This window comes from Solanum tuberosum, unplaced genomic scaffold, assembly GCF_000226075.1.
Source record: "Solanum tuberosum cultivar DM 1-3 516 R44 unplaced genomic scaffold, SolTub_3.0 scf00265, whole genome shotgun sequence".
Lineage (NCBI taxonomy): Eukaryota > Viridiplantae > Streptophyta > Magnoliopsida > Solanales > Solanaceae > Solanum > Solanum tuberosum.
In genome coordinates, this window is record NW_006239189.1 from 232,062 (window position 1) to 254,680 (window position 22,619).

Consider the following 22,619-nt stretch of genomic DNA (forward strand, 5'->3'; position numbering starts at 1 on the left):
TCAGTGGCAGCAGTTCAGTAGCAGAGTGAACGCTGGAAATTAATTTGATCATTGATGCAGCAGCAGCCCAAAGGGCTAAAATGAAGATTTTTTTTGGACTCTAAAAGTCCGATAATAACTCAGCAGTAGCAGCCACTGATTGCTTTTGGACCAAAAGTCCAGATTCTTTCAAATTTTATATGATATGATATGATGATTCAAAAGATAAAAGGGTTAATGTTTCCTATCCAGTAAAATTTACTCAAATTATTTCATTCAGTCTAATGATTTGTCAAGTTATCGAAAACCACCTCTCCGGTTTACTCTCTCTAGACCCCACTTTATGGAATTACATTGGCTATGTTGTTGTTGTTCAAGGAGTTCATGAAATCTCACCAAAAGTCATCTTCTCTTTCTATTTTCTTATATATAAAAATGCACACTATTAGTACAATTTATGTCTTTGAAGTTTGATGAGAGGAAAGGGGGGATGTTTCATATATGACAACACTTTTGGAAAACTCACTTTCCAGAGACACAACTTTTATAAACAAAATAAATGACATTAAGAAAAGTATGTCGCGGGATGATCAACATTTCATTCTTCATAGTTTTTTCGTCTTATATAATACAACATTGAGCATACAGGGAGACTTATTTAGAGGTAGATGTAGAAGGAAAGGTAGAAGAAGAGTGATCAGTACCCTTTGTGTCAGTTGAAAAAAAGACTGATTGGTTTTCACTAGAAGTTACTTGCATCTCATCATATTTGTCTCTTAAACCTTGAAAATTCAATTCATCACCGTAGCCACTTGAATCGAAGTTAGATTCATCGATGTTCAAACGACCTTCAAGCATGTTCACCACTGCAGACATGTTTGGCCTTAGTACTGGAGATGGATTAGTACATCGTAAAGCCACTTTAATCATCCTCAACGCCTCCTTCTTGTCGTAATTGGAACCTAACCTTGGGTCTACTAGCTCCAAAAACTTGCCCTTTTTTTGTAGAACCAGGGCCTGAGAAGTACAATATTGAATGGGAAAACTTGTGAAAGATACTTTTTGAAATACTACCAAGTCTACTTGATCAACACAAAATGAAGTTCTCATTAAGCAAACTAAGACGTGCTATAAATGTTTACTATTCATGGAACTGATACCAAGAGATGCTGGTTTCTTACCCAATCAAGAAGACAGACATAATTCTCATCAGGATGATATTTCATGTTGTTCTTCCCAGCAACGAGTTCTAATACAACCACTCCAAAACTGTATAAATCTACTTTATGTGTTAAATAACCCCAAAGTGCATATTCAGGGGCCATATAACCTCTGTAAAAACAAATTAACAAAGTTATACGAGCTTGACTGAACAGGAACGTCCTGAAAGGCTTAAACTAATGCTCTATACCTCAACTCTAGGTAAAAATGGACAGCAGAAGTAATTGTTACACCTTCCATTATAAAACTGATTGCCATAGTTTGACTTACATGATTTTGAAGAGAATAATCTTTACTAGTTTATTATAGTTGTAATATAAAACATGGATTTTCAAAAGACGAGTAGCTTTGAAGAATAATATGAAATGATAGATAACCTTTATAATCTGTTGAACTCTTGGGATCAGTAAGGCGCTAGCCATAACCTTTTGGAATTATATAATGAGTAAAGATTACATTCAGAAAAAAGATACAACTGATATGACCTAAATGGAAGGATGACATTCAAAAGATTAAAATTTGATCAATCAATTAGAGTAGTTTAGAAGCTCACATAGTCCCAGCAACCCTGGTGGTGACATGTGTTTTCTCCTCGTCATGAAGTTTGGCCAGACCAAAGTCTGAGATCTTTGGATTTAGGTCTTTGTCAAGGAGTACATTGGTTCCTTTGATGTCTCTGTGAATCATCTTTAGAGGTGATTCTTCGTGTAGGTAAGCCAAGCCTTTAGCTATGCCGACACAGATCTTTTGCCTAGTTGGCCAGTCCAGTTTTGGTTGACAGTCTTCAGGACCTGCAGTTTACTACAAATTGAAACTAGGCCAATATTCACACAAAATCACACACACACTTATGTATGAACACAGATGAAGATATAAACATGGGAATCATGCCAGTTACGTTATTGAGGGAGAATTGGGATCACCAAACTTCTTTTTGTTTTGGAGTGGTGCCCTTTTTTACTTTTACCTCAAGTAAACACCAATAATAACCAGTGTAATCCCACAAGTGGGTCTAGGGAGGGTGGTTCATACGTAGCCTTACCCCTACCCTGTGAAGATAGTGAGCTTGATTCCAATAGATCCTCGGCTCAAGTAAAGCATATCAAAATCAAGTATCGAAAAATAACATTTACCAAACAAAACATGGGAAAGGTTATTGTTCTCCATGTACTCATAAACTAGTAAAAGTTGGTTCCGTTCAACACAACATCCATAGAGTCGGACGAGATTTGGATGATGTAAGCCTGACATCATTCCTATTTCATTCACAAATTCACGGTTCCCTTGTCTTGACTTGGATGAAAGCTGCTTGACAGCAATAATAGTACCATCTGCTAGTGTACCCTGAGGATTGAAAAAAATGTATGAAGAGCATAATTTGTCTGAAACATCCAGTAGGATTTCCACAGGGAGGGATAAGAAGGAAGAATTATGAGAATTTGTATATACATTCACCTTGTAGACAGATCCAAATCCACCTTCACCAAGCTTATTTGCAGCATCAAAGTTACTTGTGGCAGCTTTAATTTGTCTGAAAGTAAATATACCAGTTTGCAGATCTAGTCCTCTTAATTCTACACAACAGTAAAGGAACAAGTTTAGGATGTTAGTTTCCCACAAGATAAATAAAAGAAAATTTTAGCTTGAAAAGCATACAAGAAATTCTGGAAAGTTAGCACCTTCTAACCTATATTCATCACCCTTGTTTTCCCCAACCTTTAACTAGTGAAATCATGAATTTGGATAGCATATAAGTTTAATGTGGCAGGAAGTCTTCCAAATTGATAATTACACCTAGTATTTCATATGGTACAATCATTCACATGTACTTCAATTTGCAAAACCACTCAATTTCTGGAATCACCCAGAATGCAACAGAAGTTTTTTTAATTACATTCTACTTGTCAGGCATAAACCAAAATTGAGGTCTAGAGTCACCTTGTTCCATCAATTTCCTGTTTCTTCTTTTCTTCCAAGCAACAAAGAAAATCATCAAAACGAGAGCTAAAGAAGACGTCACTGCTCCAGCTACAATTAGAATCTTCTTTTTCTGATTAGAAGAGGTCTCCTGCGGAGGAGGGGGCTTGAAGTCTAATTACAGAACGAAAAGTTCAACAATGTTAGACACTCTGGAATTTACTTGTATACCGGAAATCATAGATATTATGCATAGCTTAGTCAATGAGAGAACATCTAATCTATAGCTTCTTGAGCTTCAACCATATAATCATGAGTGAGTGATCTTGTACGGATTCCAACTCCGAAAAGGTCTTAATTTTTAAATAAGATGCAAGGGTGAGTAACTTTTGCGAAGGAGACTTTCTCACTATGTGACAGTGAAGAAGAAGAGATGCTACACCTAAAAAATTAAAGTGAAGACAGAGTATTACTAGCTTCCAGAGAGATGGCAGATACTAAAGGACCATAGTTTCCTCTACTCGGGATTGATGTAGTTCCTTTCCCAGCATACTGGAAGCGCACTTGTAAAGTTTTATCTTTTACTGTTACATTAAACTTTTCTTTCAAAGCTTTATCAACTCCTCCGGCTAGTCTTTCAATATCAAAATCTTTGAACTTCAATTTGTCCTGCATCCATTTAAACTTAATCAGCTGCAGCTAATTGGATATTTTACTGTATCTAATTCTCTGACATGCTGGTTCACCTGTATGTATACATCAAATATTCGTCTTCCAAGACTTTGGAAAGATTGGTCGTCTCTGTAAACTATTTCTGCGAAATGAAGTGTCAAAGTGTAGTTTCCATTTGCTAAGCAACGTCCAAAGTAAGTCATAGATAAAGGGGAGAGGTGAGCTGTCATGTAAAGTTGAGGTTCATCTCCCTTGATAGCAGATACATTTTTTGCTTTGTGGTCATTCAACGATACGTTGGTATCCCAGAAATGTCCTGTACTGCTGGTTCCCCAGTTCCCTTTCCAGTAAACAAATTTTGCAGCACCTGCTGAGTCTTCATCTGCTACATAAGTAGTGTCTCCAACAGTTACATTTCCTCCACCACAATTTATGTGCAATGAGTACTTGTCTGCAATATTCAAACCAGAGATAGGTTACTAGACTCAATGAATATATTTCAGAAATATAAGACAATGATAAAACTGTTCAGTTCTTGTAGATTTTCATAGAAACTGTCTAGTGCTAAAATGTTTTCCATGACCTAACTAGTTTACAAAAGTAACCAAATTATGCCTTCCTACTCATGTCTATTGATTGTCAACAAGAAGCTGGTAAATCCTGCACAATGGAAAAATATCAAACAAAAGATTTAGATGAGAGGGTAGAATTCTGCAAAGAGTGAGTACTCACCCTCTGAACACGGACTGGCTGAGAAGCACTTTCCGCGCTCTCTGAAGTAGTTGAAAGAGGTGTCAGAGAGGACAAGTCGTTTTCAAAGAATAATAGTCAATAGTTTATTTGACATTAAATACTTACACAAAATTCTCGACCTTAAAGCTTCTGAATAAGTTTCTGATAAGAAAAGAAAACCAAACATGGAATCATCTGAACCATATATGCATAGAAGAAGATAGGAGAAAGTGTAAGACACACAAGGATCATACAGGTTGTCCCGACAGGTAGATGGCTCAGAGATTTCATCAAATTTATTGTAGGAAAGGTCTATCACGCTGAAAGAAGATAGGAGAAAGTGTAAGACACACAAGGATCATACAGGTTGTCCCGACAGGTAGATGGCTCAGAGCTTTCATCAAATTTATTGTAGGAAAGGTCTATCACGCTGCATCAAAGATATCCGACATGGTTAAGAGCTCATCAAGTATTTTCAATCTAATGAGAGGCCTTCACTTAGAGAAAATAGATTTAAATGCAATGAAATTAATGACAATTCAGCTAGTTAAATCTCAATATCTTTATTTATTGCCCATCAAACTAATTTTCACAAAGCTATCATTGTTCCTCACAAAAAAAACTTACAAAGGCAAGACTCAAGAATTCAAGTTCTGGACTAGGCATCTATGAATGACTTTTTAATCTGATTCTCTATGTGAGCAACCACATTTTTGGTTGTGACCTTTAATGCTTCCTTCTATATCTGTCACCCTGTTATATAATCCTACCTTGAAGTACATGTCCTTTGTTAAATCGAATTCTAAATAGTGACTAGTGTATATCGAAAAGCAAGACAAGAAATTATACTTACTTTCTGGTATCTCGACTAGTAAGCCAATCTGGAATTCGCCCAACAAAATCATTGCCAGTCAGATACCTAGCAAGCAGGAAATATTTGATTTAACTAGGAGATCACAAATTTGAAATGCAATATATGCATTACATGTTCAAGAACATTTATCAGCTACACACAAAAATGGAAAGAGATTGCCAATCAAATGAAGACTCATTTTTCTGTGCAGTTCATGAGAGAATACTACTGAGCTACAAACAAACCATCTAACATCAAAATCTCAAAATTTTGTGGGCAAAAAATAAGAAATATCATGTAAAAGGCATTTGCCATCTAAGACTGTTTCTGTCATTGAGGCAATTTTCTTCTTTTCTTCAAATGAAAGAAAAGGGTTTGAGCATTTGGAAAGGATACAGAAGATTGATGGATGAGGCATCAACACTCTTATAGTAAGACTAGTATAATGAAACAGAGATGCAAAAGAAATATTTCCACATAAAATTGTAGGAATCTTCGTGTTGTTTTGACTTACGTGGCCTCCATCTCATTCATGCCCTCAAGATTTGCAATTCCTCCTTCAAGCTTGTTGAAACTCAGATCTCTGCAATGACCAATAAACAGAGTCGAACTCAACAGTGCTCAATCCCATTGGCTGAACAAACTATCGCACAATTGTTAAAAGCTTAATTAAGTTTAGATAAAGGATAGAGAAAATGAAAGCTCCGATGACATTTTTGTAAAGATCATTTTGTTTCAAGAAAGAATGAAAATTGGTCCATTCAGCAAAAGTGAGGTATGTTGTTTGCATCTATTCAAGATTCAACAACCCATTGACCTCTCCCATTCAAAAAGAGGAGGCTAGTAGAAGGAAAAGAAGAAAACAAAGAAGTCCAGAGGAGAGTTACACATGCACAAAACGTCTTGCTTTAAGTGGAGTGGACACAGCTTTGTATAGCAGGAAAAGGGGAAAAAATTGAAATAAATTCAATAATACTTTGAAAATAGTGGAATTACAAAAACCGTAAGTGGACCATTTCAGCTACAGAATCATGAATATTCCCATGTATATTACAGCTTCTCAAAACCCTGCAGTCAAAACACAGTTTCAGAGAATTGACTTTCCTTGATAAAGGATGTGTTGGAAAGTTCATTTGCAATTCCCAAATCATCAAGTACTCACAATTTAGACATCCTGGTCATGTTTGTAAGTGATGGAAACTCTGAAGCACCTCCTTTGAGGTCACTGATTCTTCTGTATATGCATCATCTGAGCCTTAATTATCTTGATTTCTACTTTGCTTTTAATCATAAGAGCATTGCAAAAAGCAAAATAAACTTTTCATATAAAGCGTAAACTTACAATTCTTCCAAACTGGTCAAAACAGAAAAACTTGGGGGTAGTGGTCCTTCAAATCCAGAACCTTCAATTTCTCTGTCAAAAGAGCATATACTAATTCTACTGGAAATTCTAACTTGTACAAATATTACCAAGTGAAAATACTCACAACTTCTGGAGGTTTTTCCAATCCTCAAAGTTAGGCAGTTTCCCAACAAAGCTGTTACTGGTTATCCTACTGTGTTGATGCCAAAAGGGAAAGCCAAGAATTCAACTCTACATATGTGGAAGAAGACTAGGAAATCTCATCTCAGATGTATATTCAAATGCGCTCACAGTTCAATCAATTTCGTAAGATTATTCAGTTCCACTGGCCACTCTCCTGTGAAATTATTAGCTTTGAGATTGCTGCAACAATCAAAGTTCATAGAATTTAGAATCAAATCCAGCTCACACTTGATCTGCTCTAGTAAAAACACACAATAATTTAAAAGCAACCACTCATTCATTTAAAGTGATTAAGCAATTGGAAGAGGTGTCCTTGCTAAGCATGGGTGAAGTAAAACAACCTTGAAGAAGCATGTGCCTAAAGAAGTAACACGCAAAGCAATCCGCGCAGGCATGATTTTTAAAAATTAAAAAGGGGATAAAAAGACCTTTTTTTTCATTTGAGTACTAGGGCTCCTCTCTTCATATGCTTAGTGATCTCTTCGTTGTCTCTTTCTACTTCTTCTCGGGTTCACTACGACTCTTCTTCTACTCTGTTTATTCTAGATTTGATTCTTTCTTATTTTTCTTCTCCTTCTGTGTGTGTCTTCTTCTTTTCCACTTCTAAGTTGACGATAATTTCAATTCTTTTCTCTCATTCTGTCACAAAAATTATTTCTGTTTTTCTTTTTCGTTCTCACTATTTCATTTTCTATTTCTAACATCTTTATTCATGTACATTTTAATGATGTTTTGTAAGAATTTTTGGAATTAAGTATGTTATTGTTGTATATGATATTGAAAGTAGTAGAGTCAGTTTGCAGTTTTGATGTTACAAATAATAAATTTCCATATGTTAGCTATTTTAGTGTTTCATCCTAAAATTATACGCTTTACTTTAAAGAAGGTACACTGTACACGTGACTTGCTTCTCGCATATTAATAGTCTCAGAAGCAATTCGAATTATTGCACTTCTTGCTTTCTAAAAGACTACAGAGATGCATTTATCATCAAACACAGCATGCCCTCATTGATGACAGTTATAAGCTATGACCTATTCCTTCTATCTTGATGGACGGTGACAATGTATGGAAGCATAACTCTCTTATTATTAAGAATAACCTCCACACCACGGCCTTTCCTAATGACGGGACCTTGCAAAGAACTGCATCCTACAAAGGTGCTTAAACTAGAATCTTAACCAAACACAACTAAGAACCCCTTTCCACCTCAGAGTTGGTCCTTAGCATAAAATGAAGCTCTCAGGTCTCCAGGCGACAATGGTTGGCTCTCAAAACCCACAATATTGACCTTGTTTTCGAACAATTTTGATCAGAACATCCTCACTTGAACTCAACATTGTATCACTTTCCCTTCATTGGAAGTACACTTACATAGCCTTAATACCTGGAGCCGTATCCTATATCTCTTGCCTTACTTCTCCTTTCTATAGTACCCCAATGTACCAGACAAAGCATTGTCCCCCCAAGGAAATAGTTGAATGATTAAGATATAGGAGTAACAATTTGAAACACAGCAACAACACTCAATGTGAGCTCATCTGCTCTAACCTAGGTGGACAGGCTTATTGGCACATGTGCTTGTGGGATGTAGTAAGCTATTATGAAGACTGATTGAGATGTGTGCAAGCATGCCTGAACACCACAGCTAAAAAAAATGTACCAAACAAAACATCTATACATGGTCACCTTGCAAAAACTGCTCAATCAGTCTCTCATTTTGGATTTTCATAGTCTACTCCCTCAACAACCATCTCCAATTCTCCATTCTATTCTTTAGCTTCATTTCACTTTAACTCACGATCACATCTTCCACACAATACAAATAGTAAATTGACTTGTGAAAATCAGTTAGGAAATAGAAGAGTAAGGAAGACTTACAGCATCTGTAAATTGACCAGATTCCCTACTTCTGCTGGTAACGATCCATTAAACAAGTTAGTCTCCAAACTCCTGAAAAATTATGATGACTTCAGAATATTTCAAGTAGTCATGTACAGTCAGTCAGTCCGAGAAAAGTGAAAGCAAGGGAACTTACAATCTCACAAGCAAGGTCATATTTCCTATGTACTCTGGGACATGCCCAGATAACCGATTATTAGAAATAGCCCTGGAAAACTTCAAATTCATGAGAAGCCCTAAATCAAAGGTTAAATTTTAACAATGTATATGAATAAATTGCCTCACATGAGTTCCAACTTGGTGGACGCCCATGCAGGGGGAATTGTACCACTTAAGTAGTTGCGGTTGAGATTACTGCAAAAAAGGTAAAATCATAATGATTTTAAAAATAAGTAAACTTCAAACTGATTTTCTAACAATTGTTCTGGATGCTCTCAGTACATATTCCTCAGATATGGTAACTTCGCCAGAGATGCAGGGAGGACACCTGCAAGATCCTGCCCTATGAGAGATCTGTTAACAATTAGAGCAGCTGCTGTCAGAATCACTAGATTTAGAAAAAATCCTGTCCAGTTTTTATAATCTCAATCAGTTTCATAATGCAACGAAGTGGCAATTAGATAAATAATTCCAGAAATAGTCATGTGATATTTGAATATGTAGATAAAGACATGGTATTCAAACAATAAATCTAATACCAGTCTATTATAAGCTTATACCTAATATCACCTAACAAATTTTTTTTAATTGAGATATCAACCAAAACAGTAGAAGTAATCCAAACTAACGGTGTGTTTATAACTTATATTCTGGTATTTGGTAAGTATGCAAAAAATATTAGCTCAAGAGCATTTGTATATAATTTAGGCAAAAAATATGGGGGATGGGGCTGAGGAGGAGACAATCAATGTGGAATGTCACTATGGAACTTGTTTCTTTACTTCCATTACCCGAAGAAATCGTCCAGTTCCTAGAAAATGTATTTTCCGGAAATTTTAACCAACCAAACAAAGGAAAATTGAAGAACATATTTTAGAAAACGCTTCCCTTCATATCAACCACACCCTAATAAGGTCTTCAGTTTTCTTTTCCTGACTTGTGATCTTCGAAAAGGAAACCCTGAGGACTTCCTCAATATACCAAAAATTTAGTCTTAGCAGTTTAATCTGGACCAATACATTGAAACCCATTGCCCATGGATAAAGAAAAACCATTTCAACATTAAAAAAAAAAAAACTAGAGCAAACATATAATAACGGATTTTAAACTGTAACCAAGCATCGCCTATTGGTTCTATCTATATCCCATAAAACCAAATATAAAGTCAATAATTTTGCTTCCTAACAGGAATTCAGTAAAGGGTCAGAAGCATAACTACATTAACACATCAATTTTCATAACTTCAACAACTACTTAACAAAACACATCCATTGGAGAGAGGGAGGGAGTAATATTGGAGACTCACATGTTTTCCACATGACAAAGATTATCAAGTAAAGTGCAGTTGCATTCTAGGATATTGGTATACAAAGGCATATCTTTCCTTTTGGGTGTGCTCCAATTTGAGTTCCCATCACAAGGGTTTAGCTTTAAAATCCCCAATCTTTTTTTCCCCAATTGATCAGCTATTTCTCTAAGAGCTTTCACTGCCAATCAAAGTAAATGGGCATCAACTTTCTTTCACATACATTAACTACAAAATGAAAAAGTTCAAATCTTTTTACCTTCATCTTTTGGAAGTTGACCAGTTTGTGCTTCAATGTTGCCTGCTGTAAAACAAATAACTATGGTGAAGAAGATGAGAAAGAAATTGAAGATTCTTGGCATGGTCCCTTAAACTTCAAAAGCTTGAGTACTACTCATATGAAAATTTCAGAGATTTTTTTGTGTCTTTTTCTGAGAAAATGAAGTTGCTCTGAGGAAAAAATTGTTTAAAAAAAATGGAGATCATAGATTTGAGGAGAAGAAGACAAGTTGCTGAAAAAGAATTGAACATACGGAGACAATGATGAACCTGTTCTATTACTATACTTTATTTTATAGTACTAGTAAAATAGTTTGTTTGTTTATGGTTTTTGTGACCCAAAAATACAGTGTACATAACTGCATGAGAAGAGAATTTAAAATGAAAATGCTCTTTTCTTCGACATAAAGTTACTTTTACTCCCATATTTAATACTAATAATGTTCCCACATGGCATGGCAGATAATATTAATACTAAAGTATTACTCCTTTCGTTTTAATTTATATAACATATTTCAAATTTTAAGATTCAGATAAGTTTTTTTTAATTATATTTTTAAATAATTTGAGTTATAATTATTGTGACTTACTATATTTTCTACGTAGTATTCAAATGTATAAATCTTATTTCAAAAAATTTAACATTTTCATGCTTGAATTTATGATCAAAATTAAATTATTTGACACCATATAAATTGAAACACGTAGGTATTATATAGGAGTCTTCCATTTCAAATGATTTATCTTACTCTTTATTTAGTCCATGTTAATTTTTTTTTAAAATATTTTATTCTTTTTTGGACAACCAATGTAACATGATTAAGATCATAAATTTAAAGAGAAAAGACATTAAAAGACACCTAAAGTTGTCCTAAATTTTAAAAAAGACACCTAAAATTTGCGGGCGTCCTATTACCCCATGGAACTATTTCAAATCGCAGTAATTAAACACTTTTGACCCATTTTCACAACAGTCATGTTCTCACATCTGGTAGGCGCGTGGAGGAGTAAAAATACACTTCCAAACCAATGTAAAAATGCCACATGGCAGTGACAATTTGAATTTTCTTCTTTATTAAAATACCTATTCCCATCTTCTACAAAACCTCCATTGATATATGTTGAAGAGCTTTCTATCAACAACCAAAAAAAAAAATTCTTCATTCTCAGTGAAATTTTCATCTAGCTTTACTAGCTTCAATTTCTTCTTTTTTTATTTTATTTAAAAGTTATGAGATTAACGAATTTGTAAATCCCGAAAGTGTAATTGCAAACAAATTTCAAAACTAGATCAGTGAAGAAACATTCAAACTCAAATCAGTCCTAAGTTAACACTACATACACATGAACAATAGATAGCACAAGAAGAAAATAACAACAAATTACTATAAAGATGATTTTTCAAAAAATCACTACTATATAAAAAAAATATTTTTTAACCAAAATTTGCATTCAAACCAAGAAGCAATTAACATGTGAGCCTTCACTTCTTCGTTTTGACGTGAAATGCTTATCAATTGAAATTATCACCGCAAAACTAATTTACTGTGACTATTGAAATGCTTAGGGATCATTTGGTGTGAAGAATAGGTACAAATAGTCCTGGGATAAATATTTAGTGGCACTTAATTGAGTGTTTGGTTGTGAAGTTTGGGATAACTTATCCTGGGATTATGAATTAGTGCCGGGATAAGTTATCCCTCATATTGGGTGGTATAGTAATCCCGGGATAAAATAGGTAAATGACAAATATGTCCCTTTAAATCATTTTTATACATCATTTTTCACATTTATGTATATTTACATTTTTTTTTAATACCATGTATAATAATATTTACTACTCCTTATCTTTATGATAATTATACATATTTTTCTATTAAAAAATTATACTATATAAATATAATTTTTATTTATGAATTTATTTGACTAATTCTTATGTTTATTTTATTTTGATTTCTCATAAATTTTCTTCTCTTTAATAAACTTAAGAGGGAAGTTCTATTTTTAAGCTAAATAAGAAAAAAGTTATATTTTTAAATACACATGGTACTTATCATGGGAATACATGAACAAAAATATTTAAGTTAAATAAAATAAAATTTTTATTTTTAAAAAATGAATAACTAAAAGCTACGCAAAAGAAAAAATTTAAAAAAGTTTAAAATAAAAGTGAAGGGTAATTTTTGTAAACAAACAACTTGTTCTTAAAATTTATCAAGATATATTATTTTGAATACAACCAACCAAACACTCAATAAGAAATAATCTCATGACAACTTATCCCATCATAACTAATCCCAACATAACTCATATTCAAGCCAAACAACCCCTTCGGGTTTTGATCATCAAAGAGAGAGAGATAGTAGAGTGAAAATTTGAAAGGGGTTTAAGGTTAAATGAAGTGGATCATGATTAAAATGTGAATGGATCAAGATTTTATCCAATTTTTACTAAATGGGTTGGAAAAAATATGTAATTATATTATTAATTGGGATGAGACTCACGCACATGCATTGAGAATGCATATTGTGTTAAAAGTGTGCATGTTTTGTGGGGTAATAGGACATCCGCAAAATTAAGGTGTCTTTTTAAAAATTCAAAATACCTTCAGGTGTCACTTTATGTCTTTTCTCTAAATTTAAAAGATATTTCGATACATTCTCTCCCCCTCATTTAACCTCTCATGCCCCCACCCCCAATAGTCCCCGTCCGGCCCTACCCCACACTCTACCCTCATAATGTTTATTTGAATTATGTACAATATTTTTTAGATAATATTTTTCATTTAAGTATTGAACACGAAGAAATTAATAAAAATTCACTTATTTTTTCATAAAATATTTCCTTTATCCTGTTTTGACAAATGTAAAAAAGTCATACCGACACAAAATTAAAAGGTGCACGTGGGTAAAAAGAGGAAGTATTATAACAGTCTAGGTGTCATTATACTTAATCCGTTATATCAAAAATATATTTTTTATTTTATTTATGTATATAATCAAAATAATTTTATTACTTTTTTTATGGTATTCTAATTCATAGTATTAAATAAGAACTATTAATAATAAAATTTCGAATTCTAAAATATCATTAATAAAGTTAATTTAATCCTAAACAGGCCAAGTAGAGTCAAATAATATGAATGGAGGGAGTATGCATGAAGCCAATCTAGAAATTGTTCTAATTGGTTTCACACTAATGACACTATTATGATAAAATATATCTGAAGATATATTTTTTTGTTTTAAAATAAGATAAGCATGACAGTTGGCAGCTGGTACCTACTTTTACATCATTTAGTTAAACTTACTTAATTAAGACACTATTAATGGGTCATTTGGTAGGCCGCATTAAAATAAATAATCCATGTATTATGTGTGATATTATTTAGTACTATATTTGGTAGGAATTTGGGTCTATGTATAACTAATTCATGGATTAATTATACCTCCTACATGGTATTATAGGGTGTATTACTAATACCTTCCATTTGGAGATATTAGTAATGCATTGGATATAATACCATGGATAAATCTATGTAAAGATAAAATTATCCCTCAAATTATTTTATTTATTTTCTTGATTTTATGTTTTATATTTGTACTATAAAATTTATTTAACTAAATTAGCTTACAAATTATTTAGAGAAAATTGTTTGTTACTACATAAATCCAACACAAATTAATATAATATTTGAAATGTGAGTTGCTTAGCATTAACTATATATATATATATATATATTGTGTGTGGTTTCTAATTATTTGTATTTGAACAATTTAAAATTGCATACATATTAAAATTATAACTTGCAATTTTTATGTGTAAATGTAGATGATTTATTTAGTTTTACTATTGTTTACGTCTTTTCAATTTTAAAAATTGATAGTTTATCTTTTTTTTAATTGAAAATTGACATTTTGTAAGTAATAAATTTACTAAGATGACAATTATTTATCCTCAAATAATTTAAGTGAAAAAAAAGGCATTTATCTTCAAATAATTTAAGTGAAAAAAAAAAGGCAAACATGACAAAAAAATTGTTCTTCTCATAGCTAGTTAGAAGACCATAAAAAATAATATTGTCCGGCAATTATTTATCTTAACCTAATTACTAATAATTCAAGGGTATAATTGGAAAGAAGTTTTTTATAAAGTTTTAACCCAATTCCAAAATGGGGTAGGAACCAACTAACCAAACACTTGGTAAAAATAAACCCTGCATTACTAATCCCTGCACTATTAATCCATACATTACTAATCCAACATTAGTAATCCCTGCATTATTATTTTTGTACCAAACGACCCATTAGTTCATGTTTATAATTATTATTCAACTTGTGTTCTTTCATCTCTTTTTGCTTTTTTACTTTTATTATTTCTCTCTTTTTTTGGTATTGTGAGTTGCCTGTTTTGAATGTCTGACTATGATTTTCAAGAGACCAATTTTAAAGACTACCTTTTAATATATATTATATTAAAAAACGGAAAACTCATGGACTTATAATAAAATGAAATGTAACTACTAAACATTCAAATATAAATTAATCATGTCTTCATATTTTTAAAAAAGAAACTAATTTTTAATTTATTATATATTAAAGAAAAATGAAGGTGTATTATCTTTACGAAATAAAAGAAAAGGTCTTAGCTAAATTCGCATAATAAATAGATCATTATAGTGTCAAATGGTCAAGATCAACTTTTTTTTAAAAAAAAAAAATTATCAAAAATATTTTGAAAAAACAGTAGTATCTATTTGAGTGATAATTTTTTAAAACAGCTTTTACGTATCAAAAAATAGACCCTGCCTAAATATACTTGTTTTTTTTTACCAAACACTTTTTTCCTTAAAAATATAAGTGCATTCAGAAATTTAAAAAGTATATATTTCGTCTTTTAAAAATTTGGCAACTATCAAACTCATAAAACAACAGTTTGAAACTTTTCAATTGGAGACCTTTGACTTTTCGTTAAACAAATAGCTAAAACATGCATATCATCAAATATTGCTTCAGTTGGTTATCTTTTTGTTTACGTTAACAAAATAATTAGTATAATATTAGTATTAAATAATTATTATTTACGTTCATCATGTTTTGTTTACTCCAATCTAATCCATGTTGTCTGGCAGGGCAGAGGTAGGTAGGATGAGGGATCCAAAGTTGGTGCATTCTATCGTAAATAGAACTCTAGCTCTATTTGTGAGTTGAGTTTTTGTTGAGTAATATTATTTTTCGTGTGGAACTATACTGGGTTGGATATGTATGTGTTGTTCGAAACGACCAATAATATTCTAAAAGCATTTTATCTTTTTCTTCTTATGACTCTTTTTTTTCCTTTTCAATTTTATACCAAGATCCCTATTCAAACATGGAGGTTGGTTACATGGCAGAAACCTTCTAATGACTGACTGAAATGTTGGTACTGATGGTAGGTTTATAAGGGACAATGGGAAAACTGGTATTGATGGTGTAATCAGAGATGAGAATTTAGATTATGTTTCTCGGGACACTTTAAAAATATCAACGAGTGCGTGTCGGATGGATTTGACAAAGTTTTGGAGAGTTCGAGAAACATAGTGGAGAAAAAAATTGTAACAAAAAGTTGTCATGTTTCAAAAGTGCAGCAGCAGAAGAAAAAAATGTTGCATCCTTAGCCTCAAAACTGAAACATGTATTTACATTATACAGTAAGCCTGCTATAAAAAAATTGAACAAATTGCTTAATTACAAGTATAAATACACATGGAGGTGGTCTAGCACCCTCGAGAACACAAGAAGTTAGAATGAGTCAGACTTACCATGGATGAAATGACATTACGTGTCTGTTTGATCTTGAAACTGAACTTAATCGAACATATTAGTTGTAGATGCAGAAGAAGAGCCCATGTCAGTTCGAATAGTTATGGTGTTTTGAGTTTGGGTTTGAATTAGCTTCTGATTTTGCCTCTCTTGATGGAAATCTTTCATGGCTTTAAACCTCAGATCATTGGAATAAGTACTTGCCTCTGGAATTTCATCTGGAATAGCGATTCGTCCTTCAAGCATAGACACTACCTCGGACATGATAGGCCTGAGTGAGGGAGTGGCACTAGTGCACAAGAGTGCCACTTTTACTATTTTTTCCACTTCTTGTTTATTAATATCAGACCCCAATCTCTGATCTATGAGCTCCTCTATACTCCCACTTAGATGCAAGTGACAGGCCTGTAACAGTGTAGCTTTTCAGGCACAGCCAGTAATTTCAATGGAAGAGTGAAAAATGAAGAAAGAATTGGAAGATCTTTATATTGCCATCGAAACATTCAAGCTGAGCCTTGATAAGAGAGATACAACAAGCAAACAGGGATCAGATTTATACCCAATCTAAGAGACAAATGCTAGTGTGGCTCGGCATGTAGTTATTGTTGTTCTTTCCACTGACATCAAAATTTTTAGTGGCAGTTTTTATTTGCTTCAGAGTAAAACAAACCATCTGCAGCTCTACACCATTGAGATCTGTCCAAAAAATAAGGTAGATATGAGTTACAGAATTTTGTGTTCTCTTGTGATAAATAAATTCTTATCATTGCATTAGCATTGACATGGCTATCTTTTTCTTGAAATGGTGAACCCCACTGCTCCTAAACTCTTACACAAATACCTACTGTTCTTAAAATTCATGTACCAGTAAGATTTGATACAACGAAGATGTGTAACAAGCATTAATTAAGGTGTTTCTAGATTTGATACAATAATGATGAGTCTCCTAGATTTTCATAAAATAATGAATCTCCTAGGTCAATCAATGTGTTAAGCTATTACATTAAACAAGACTTTGGATTTCAAGACCTTCAATATGATTAATCATGCATGTTTGTATTTTGATTACTTTCGAATATACAATGGATTGCATTCAACAAAATCCACCGAAGAGTAGATTAATAACTACTATTTAAATTTGCAATTTTAGAAACTTTTCAAGCTCACCTCTTCTTTTACTTTCTCTACATAGACAGCCTTTCCACCAAAGAATGCTCAGTAGGAAAAAAGTGATACATGCAGCCAAAACTCCAACAATAACATAAATTATTGTGGTCTTTCTGTCCTTGTTTGAACAGAACTTGAAAGCTGTACCAAAGTCCAAAAGAAAATGAAAAAAGGGTAAATCAGAGCAGCAAAGTGAGCAGAACCATAAATGCAGGTCATCATTCATTTAAAAGACTGAAGAAGCGGCATGCTTTATAAAATCCATCTATCTGCAGATCCATCCTCTAACTCAAGCATAGATCAGGACTTCGATCCAAGCTATGGATCCATTTACAAGCCTTATTAGCATCTCCACTTGCCAAATGCTGTGAATTCATTTTTCCTCCATGTTTAGAAACTTCCTTAAGCGCTAATTATTGCACCAAAATGATGAATAAGAATATAGTTCTCCATTTTTATTGCACCATAATGATGAATAAGAATATATGCCTCGGGACGGGTATATATGTAAAGTTGGCATCTCTGTTTTATGTATTTCGAGAATGTCCAATGAACCAAATGATTGGGGGATATATAGCTACTATATCTTTTTTATCAGTTAAGGGTAAGATTCGGTTTTCTTTCTCAAGTCTTTCGAGCTTGCTGTGTATTTGAAATATGGGTGTCCTGTTTGAGTAGTATGTTTGCTGAAGTTTGGTTCTCTTATTACTCAAAGAAAGTAAAATAAAATTTAGATGTCTGTCTATTAGCTGCTGGAATGTGCTATCACTCCTCTTCGTCTCGTTTGTTCTTATTCTTAGTTTATGTTTGATCATAGCTGAAAGCTTGGGCGATCTCGGTTTTCCCTTCCTATTTGATTTTTTTTTTCTAGTCTTAATGTGAGTTTAGTTTCATTATCAAAAAAAAGTTCAGTTTCAAATAATCATTTTATCATAGAAACTCTGATTGTATGTGTCCTAGTTGGAGCTTTTTGAGTTTAGTTTACACAATATGACATGGATTTGGCCTTGAGTAGCGTGTTCAGATTAGTGTATCATTTCTCTTTATGTAATGTTTCTCGGCAATTCAGTAGCGTTCTGATTCTATCTTGCTGTTTTGGGCGAGCTTTATTTCATTAAAATTGTGATAACCTACCTTTGGGAGTTATTTTCATTAATCTTCTTTCCTGCTATGCATGTTATCTCTATTTGTGTGTCATAAAATGTTTCCTGTGAGTTCTGAAAGTTCGATTATAACTCAACAGCAGCGGCCACTGATTGATTTTGGACCAAGAGTCCAGATTCTTTCAAATTTTATATGATATGATATGATGATTCAAAAGATAAAAGGGGGGTAATGTATGCTATCCATTAAAATTTACTCAAATTATTTCATTCGGTCTAATGATTTGTCAAGTTATCGAAAATGACCTCTCTGGTGGGTACAAATAAAATTTAGGTACACTTTACTCTCTCTAGACCCCACTTTATGGAATAACACTGGCTATGTTGTTGTTGTTGTTCAAGGAGTTCATGACATCCCACCAAAAGTCATCTTCTCTTTCTATTTTCTTATCAGAAAATGCACACTATTAGTACAATTTATGTCTTTGAAGTTTGAAGAGAGGAAAGGGAGGATGTTTCATATATGACAACACTTTTGGAAAACTCACTTTCCAGAGACACAACTTTTATAAACAAAATAAATGACATTAAGAAAAGTATGTCGCGGGATGATCAACATTTCATTCTTCATAGTTTTTTCGTCTTATATAATACAACATTGAGCATACAGGGAGACTTATTTAGAGGTAGCTGTAGAAGGAAAGGTAGAAGAAGAGTGATCAGTACCCTTTGTGTCAGTTGAAAAAAAGACTGATTGGTTTTCACTAGAAGTTACTTGCATCTCATCATATTTGTCTCTTAAACCTTGAAAATTAAATTCATCATCGTAGCCACTTGAATCGAAGTTAGACTCATCAACGTTCAAACGACCTTCAAGCATGTTCACTACTGCAGACATGTTTGGCCTTAGTGCTGGAGATGGATTAGTACATTGTAAGGCCACTTTAATCATCCTCAATGCCTCCTTCTTGTCGTAATTGGAACCTAACCTTGGGTCCAAAAACTTACCTTTTTTTTGTAATACCAGGGACTGAAAGAAGAACAATATTGGATGGGAAAACTTGTGAAAGATACTTTTTGAAATACTACCAAGTCTACTTGATCAACACACAATGAAGTTCTCATCAAGCAAACTGATTCACTATTTATGGAACTGATACCAAGAGATGCTGGTTTCTTACCCAATCAAGAAGACAGACATTCTCATCAGGATGATATTTCAAGTGAAGACAGAGTATTACTAGCTTCCAGAGAGATGGCAGATACTGAAGCACCATAGTGTCCTCTACTCGGGATTGATGTAGTTCCTTTCCCAGCATACTGGAAGCGCACTTGTACAGTTTTATCTTTTACTGTTACATTAAACTTTTCTTTCAAAGCTTTATCTACTCCTCCTGCTAGCTAGTCTTTTAATATCAAAATCTTTTTTAAACTTCAATTTGTCGTGCATACATTTAAACTAAGTCAGCTGCAGCTAATTGGACATTTTACTGTATCTAATTCTCTGACATGCTGGTTCACCTGTATGTATACATCAAATATTCGTCTTCCAAAACTTCTTTGGAAAGATTGGTCGTCTCTGTAAACTATTTCTGCGAAATGAAGTGTAGTTTCCATTTGCTAAGCAACGTCAAAAGTAAGTCATAGATAAAGGGGAGAGGTGAGCTGTCATGTAAAGCTGAGATATCAGATACATTTTTTGCTTTGTGGTCATTCAACGATACGTTGGTATCCCAGATAAAGGCTTAATTAAGTTTAGATAAAGGATTGAGAAAATGACATGTTTGTAAAGATCATTTTGTTTCAAGAAAGAATGAACATTGGTCCATTCAGCGAAAGTGAAGTAAGTATGTTGTTTGCATTTATTCAAGATTCAACAAGCCATTGACCTCTCCCATTCAAAAAGAATAGGCTAGTAGAAAGAAGGAAAAGAAGAAAACAGAGAAAGTCCAGAGGAGAGTCAGACATGCACAAAACGTCTTGTTTTAGGTGGATTGGACACAACTTGTATAACAGGAAAAGGGAAAAGGCTCATTAAGGAAAATATTGCTCACATACACTGACAAATCATCCGTTCCTGGTATAGTCCAACTCCCTGCTCTCATCACATCAAAATCCCAATCACTTTTCCCTAACTCAGAGCATTCTCTGCAAAATCATAAAATTTGCATAGTTTTACAACAAAAAATTCAAACTCTAATTTATATGCTTATGAGACACAGGCATTACTTTCTTCTTCAGGTAAAAGGCGGCGACCATTTTGTGCTTCGCAAATAATTAGGAGTAAGCTGAAGGTGATGAGCAAATATGAACAAGTGCAGTAATAAGAGGATGACCATCTCCCCAGAACTCACTCAGACCATTGTCCGTTATTACTTAGTCTCTTAAAAAATGTCAACTTTAAAAAGGAACGCATTTTTAGATTCGAATCTATGTCCCTGAACTTGTTAATAATATTCAAAATGTTTGGAATAATAATCCTAATCTCAATTAACAAGTTTGAAAGAGATGTCACTATTTGGAATAGAGATACATTTGGTAATATCTTGTATAGGAAGAATAAGCTCATAAGAAGAAGTCACTCACAAGGTATACAAAAATCTGAAAATTATCCTGAAAGTCACTTCCTAATAAACCTCGAGCAAAATCTTATACAAGAATATAATACTATTCTGAAAATGGAAGAGGAGTTTTGGAAACTAAAATCTAGAATAAATTGGTTAAATGAGGGCGATGCTAATACAAAATTCTTTCACACATCCACCTTAAATCGTAGAAGGAGAAATAAGATTTTATCATTACAACTAGATGATGACTCCTGGATATATGACCAGAACCTCATTATTCAGCATACCGCTGACTATTTTAAAATTTTATTTAATTCTAGTAATATAAAATCTAGCAACCACCCACTGGTTTATGGAAAAACCAGTCTTTCTCCGAATGATAGCCAATACTTAGGAAAAGAACCAACAGAGGGGGAAATCCTTGATGCTGTGAGATCTTTTCAACCCTTCAAAGCTCCGGGACCAGATGCACTTCACCCCTTCTTTTATCAAAATTACTGGAATATTGTAGGGGCCTCGGTGATCTTATTCTGTAAAAAGATCTTCAAGGAAGAACGTATTCCTGAAGACATAAACTACACACATGTATGCTTGATTCCAAAATGTAAAAATGCTACAACTTTAAAAAACTTTCGTCCTATCAGCCTCTGCAACACTTCTTACAAAATCATAACCAAAATCATCTCTAAAAGACTAAGACTGATAATGGACAAATTGATAGGGCCCCATCAGACGAGCTTCCTAAAAAATAGACAACCTACTGATAACGCTATCATCGTACAAGAAATCATTAACCACTTAAAGAAAATGAAAGGAAAGCTTGGTAACCTCATCATGAAAATTGACCTTGAAAAGGCTTAATCAATCTTGTTAAATCATTTCCTTTCTCTTATAAATTAATTCAGAATGTTAGTTAACTAACAGAATTAATTTGGCGCAACTGAATTTATTTTGAAATTCACGTGTAACGGTAATCCTTCCGAAAAGTCGTTACTTTCCGAAAAGTCGTTACTTTTCCAAACGGTTTTCCTTCCGAAAAATCGTTACTTTTCCCAAAGGACACAATGTTCTGAAAAAAACGGGTCTGAACAGATTTTTCTGAACAGACGCGTTCCTTGCTGCAAATGGCTATAAATAAGAGGTCTTTTTCGTTTTTTCAAACACTGAAAAAAATTTCCTCTCTGCATACATTTTCTCTCATAAATAAAATTGTCGATCGACTGAGTCTGTGTGTGCTCTTGTTGCTGTTCTTGCGTTCGCTGAAGTTATTGAAGTTTGAGGTACCGCTACTTCTTTAACAGGTTAATCCGTTTTATCTTGGGAGAAATTAATCTGCAACCTCGGGTACAGTGAGGGGATTAAATTTCTTAAGGAAACACAGTGGTTTCTGTGGACTCGGATTAAAAATCATTCTG

At 33.4% G+C, this 22,619-nt stretch overlaps 3 protein-coding genes across 4 annotated transcripts in view; all 3 read right to left on the minus strand.

Moving 5' to 3' along the window:
- Positions 1-455: 455 nt before the first annotated feature.
- On the minus strand, positions 456-10,411 carry LOC102589478 (probable LRR receptor-like serine/threonine-protein kinase At1g07650). 2 transcript variants are annotated; one of them, XM_015313774.1, is made up of 23 exons: positions 10,288-10,411; positions 9,264-9,335; positions 9,108-9,176; positions 8,959-9,030; positions 8,802-8,873; positions 7,029-7,100; positions 6,862-6,930; positions 6,717-6,788; positions 6,537-6,608; positions 6,371-6,442; positions 5,889-5,957; positions 5,375-5,440; positions 4,776-4,841; positions 4,648-4,683; positions 4,522-4,562; positions 3,864-4,240; positions 3,591-3,786; positions 3,139-3,291; positions 2,656-2,774; positions 2,334-2,544; positions 1,754-1,991; positions 1,161-1,311; positions 456-996 (listed from the first exon to the last, which is right to left on the minus strand). In XM_015313774.1, the coding sequence occupies exons 1-23, from the start codon at positions 10,356-10,358 to the stop codon at positions 634-636; spliced, it is 2,799 nt and encodes a 932-aa protein (XP_015169260.1). In that variant the 5' UTR covers positions 10,359-10,411; the 3' UTR covers positions 456-633. The 2 variants fall into 2 exon arrangements, with proteins under 2 accessions (XP_015169260.1, XP_006358077.1); XM_006358015.2 differs by lacking the exon at positions 4,776-4,841 and adding an exon at positions 4,886-4,951.
- A 5,787-nt stretch (positions 10,412-16,198) lies between these two features.
- The window catches only part of LOC102580220 (probable LRR receptor-like serine/threonine-protein kinase RFK1), a 41,828-nt gene continuing 35,407 nt past the window's right edge, over positions 16,199-22,619 (minus strand). The window contains exons 19-21 of the mRNA XM_015313772.1: positions 17,535-17,675; positions 16,927-17,063; positions 16,199-16,772 (exon numbers count right to left, since the gene is read on the minus strand). Of these exons, the coding sequence (XP_015169258.1) occupies positions 16,413-16,772; positions 16,927-17,063; positions 17,535-17,675 (638 nt within the window). The 3' untranslated portion in view covers positions 16,199-16,412. The remainder of the gene's footprint in view (positions 16,773-16,926; positions 17,064-17,534; positions 17,676-22,619) is intronic.
- Positions 19,186-22,619, minus strand: part of LOC102588939 (probable LRR receptor-like serine/threonine-protein kinase At1g07650) — a 23,394-nt gene continuing 19,960 nt past the window's right edge. Inside the window, exon 25 of the mRNA XM_015313764.1 lies at positions 19,186-19,626. Coding sequence (XP_015169250.1) covers positions 19,314-19,626 — 313 coding nt within the window. The 3' untranslated portion in view covers positions 19,186-19,313. The remainder of the gene's footprint in view (positions 19,627-22,619) is intronic.